Source organism: Anarrhichthys ocellatus, unplaced genomic scaffold (genome assembly GCF_004355925.1).
Source record: "Anarrhichthys ocellatus isolate YVR2014 unplaced genomic scaffold, GSC_Weel_1.0 scaffold54, whole genome shotgun sequence".
NCBI lineage: Eukaryota > Metazoa > Chordata > Actinopteri > Perciformes > Anarhichadidae > Anarrhichthys > Anarrhichthys ocellatus.
The window spans coordinates 2,259,319-2,263,140 of record NW_022280084.1 but is presented as its reverse complement, the minus strand read 5'-3'; the positions used below and the strand labels follow the sequence as shown (position 1 = coordinate 2,263,140).

General features: G+C 44.6%; 1 protein-coding gene across 1 annotated transcript in view; it reads right to left on the bottom strand.

Annotated features, from left to right (window-relative positions):
• The window catches only part of lig1 (ligase I, DNA, ATP-dependent), a 34,944-nt gene that overhangs the window by 13,318 nt on the left and 17,804 nt on the right, over window positions 1-3,822 (bottom strand). The window contains exon 11 of the mRNA XM_031870680.1: window positions 2,014-2,148. Coding sequence (XP_031726540.1) covers window positions 2,014-2,148 — 135 coding nt within the window. The remainder of the gene's footprint in view (window positions 1-2,013; window positions 2,149-3,822) is intronic.

Here is a 3,822-nt window from a genome sequence, read left to right as displayed (position 1 = left end):
TGGCGTTATTACTTCTCGCTCCTCGACTCCATTCGCTCACCTCTCCTGCTTCTCCATCTCCTGCCTTCACCTGTCGTGCACCTCATTCTGTTTATTCCACACTCGTGTACTCCCGTCAGTCTCTCTACTCTGCCGTATGACCCCCCCCCCCATCCCGATGTGGAATTCCATGACTTTTCAATAACGACGCCGAATTGAAAATTGAATTCCGAGATTGGGCTGCACCAGCTAAATGTTGGTGTGTTAAGTCCTTCCTTCCTCGCTGATAGAGTTTCAAACTAGTGATGTATTAACTCACTATTGGTTGCACTATTGAAAACAAACAAAGTAAATATGGATGTAAATTAAAAAATGGTCCAAAAAAAACGAATGTTTGATAAGAAAAGAAACACTCCACATGTTTCTTAGACATGAAGAGTGCACAGAGTGTGAGGAGCACTGAATGTAAACTCCACAGGGCAACAAATGTCTAAGTGAAAACTAAAGCGAAGTGAAAATCAGTTGCTAGGATACACGTAAAGCTTTCAAATCAAAAGCCAACAGTTATTCTACAGCGTAACTGGAGATTTCTGAGAGGTTTGAGAGCATTTTTATTGAATTTTAAATATCGAATCACTAATCCACCCTGAATCCTTTGGAACCTGAGCTGCGTTCCCACCAAGAGGTTCCTGGTAATTCTACTTTTTAGGAAGTAAAAGGTTCCTTCAGCCCGTTTCCAGAGATGAGACGAACTAGTCCGCTGACGTATGAAAGGACACGACCCGGGACACACTCTGCAGCTCAGTGTGCTCGTCTGTCATCTAAATAACAAAAAGCTCCGTTTTGCCTCACCGTGACGACATTTAACGGCTGCGTGGTGTTTAGTGCTGGACGTTAATGAATGAAATGTAGGAGGATGAAAGCGGGAGCATCCGTCTCCACAGTAAGTCATCTGTTGAGTGTTTGCTTGTGACGCAATCTGAAAACATCTTGTTTTCCCTCATTCACAGCACTGCCGTCTTCCACTCCACCTCTCAGCCCTCGCAGCTCCATCGCTCCGTCTCTCCTTTTCTCTCTCAGTCTTTTACAAAGTGAGACGTGAAGCTGACAGCAAAGCCCGACTTTACCTGAAAGTACTTTCGGGGGGAAGTTTGTGCCTCTGGACAACGAATACTTACGTCAGAAAGTTTTTGTGCAACCAGTTTGTAATTAATGTTGTGTATATCAACGACGATAAACCAAAACCTTATTAAGGGGGCGGTGAAGGGACGGGATCAGGAATACAACATTAAATACCCGCGTCTACAATAAAACCTTCCTCTCCCTCCTCTCCTTCTCACGCCCTCATCACCTTCTCCTCACCAATCAATGATGTTTAATTAGTTCATATCGGGTTTCATCTCCTCATCTCACAGATTTCATTCCAGCGAGGACGCTCTTGAGCAGTAAAACGGAGGAGACGACGTTACAAAATGGCCGTAGGGCAGTACAATCAGTTTGTGCATCAAACCATCATTACAAATAATCATGATTTCGTCGCGGCGGTAACTGTATCGAGCAAATAAAAAATCATCAGGATAATCATTTTCATTATCGCGTTCCCCCGTATCGGCGCTCTCATTTCCCCTTCTCCTAATTTTCAAGGATGCCATCGCGCACACAAAGGAGACGAGGTAAAAGAAGCCGTTTCCCTCTAATGTGATTGGTGTCGTGGAAAGAGGCCGTTATTCTGATCAAAAGTGAAAAAACACCTCGCTGACATTTGCGTTCTTCCCCCCCCCCTGCCCTCCTCGATTAATTTGACTCTTCTGTCTCCCATTTACCAATCTCTCCCTCTGTCTCCATCCATCGCCCTCCGTCTGTCGGATCATTTCACTCCATTATCTACCTCTCCTCTACCTTCTGGTCTTTATCTCCGTCTTGTTTTCTCTCTTCAACCTTTTCACTTCCCCTCCTCTCATCATCTCCTGCCTTCTTCCCTTTCACTTCCCCGAGCATCTCACCCCTCCCTCCCATCGTCCTCTCCGTACGTACCTTTCTCTTGCGGGTGGTGAGGACCTGGAAGGGCTGGATCTGTTTCTTCTCCCGGTCCCAGGCCACCGCCTCAGAGTCCAGGACGCAGGAAACCACCGAGTCCTTCTTCACCTTTTCAAGGAAAATCACAGATATAGTGAAAGAAAAAGGGAATTACAGATGAACAGAGATTATATTCAGTAGAGAGACGAGGAGGGCTTTTCAAGAATGTTATTAAGAATGATGTTATTTGAAAATCTGCATATCAGCAACATCTGCTGTAGCAATCAGAGGATTATCAGGAGGTCTCATTCAAGTAAATTCAACAAACTTGGGACAACGCTCAACTTTTAAAAATGACAGACTGAAGGCACGTTCAGGCTGTTTCAGGACCTGCAGCTGCTCTCCATTTGTTGCCAAATGTTTTGCAAATCAAGCTCCATGCTACATTTATCGTTTCTCTTGAGTAACTTCTACTGAACCTCTCTCTCTCTCTCTCTCTCTCTCTCTCTCTCTCTCTCTCTCTCTCAAAAGCCAAATATTTCACCAGAGATGTTTGCTTCTCAGTTTATTCCTGCTTTAATCAAAAGACTGCGACAGCTGATGAACACTTCCCTTTGGGTTCCGGTTATGGGCAGATTATATTGATCTTCAGGAGTGGCGGCGTTTATCGGAGCCTGAATCCTGCGCGTGAAGCTCGGGGATGTTAATCTCTCGCGTCCTGGTAGAGTCCGGGGCCACCGGGACGCTTTGAATGTACAACTTGAACCAGATCGAGAGGTGATCAGCGAGTGAGATCTGAGAGGTGATCAGAGGAAGCCAATCACAGTTCAGAGCGAGAAGGACGCATTAGAGGTAACGGGTTGTTTGGAAACAGACACATTTGGACTCATATTAATGTGTTAATATATTGATATCAATTCATATTTAGAAGCAGGAAGGCACTACGGAAGAGTCGGGAAAATTAGTTTCCCCCTCATTAATATGCAAAATAATGCAGCACGGTGCTGTAAAAGCTAATCAGACCACCTCCTCTATGCAGGAAACGTGTGTCGGTGTGAAGTTTGTGAGGATGTGTCGACACACACAGAAGACGCCATTTCTTTAAGTAATTGTCTGTCATGCTTATGATTAGCTATTGATTTCCTTAATGAAAGCCTCATTTAAAACAACAGACATGGGCTGTTTTTACAGCACAGTCATGGTGAATTAAATGTCATGAATTCATAAATTAAGGGGTCATAAACACAAGAAGATTGACGCCACAAATGAAGCAAAAACACCTAAACTTTTCACTCCGTTGAACTTTCTTTTTCTCTCTCTTTCATCCCAAAACTCACAGTTTAGGCAGAAGTAATGCTGAGAAACAAAAGGTGAGAGAAAGCAAAGGAGGGAGGCGAAACAAATCACCAGAATATACCGGAGTGAAGAGAGAGAATGAGGAGGACTGACAGGAGCGAGAGAGAAAATGAGGGGAATGTGTTGGAAAAGACAAATCGGGAGAAGGAAGACGGGGATAAAAAAAACAAAAAAAGGTGAGAGAAGATAGCAGTCAGGGACATCGACAGGAAGGAGCGAGAGTGAAAATATGTGAATGTAGAGGAAGAGAGAGAGAGAGAAGTGGTGAGAGGAAACGGCTATAAGAGGCAGAGAGACTGAAAAAAGATGAGGGGAAGAGAGGGAGACAGATGAATAAGACAAGAGTGAGAAGAGAGGTGAGAGTAGTGGGGGGGGGGCAGGTATCATCAAGAAGTAATGAAGAAGAAAAGGAGACAGGTGGACAGAGAGACATGAGAAGGAGACAGGTGGACGGAGAGACATGAGAAGGAG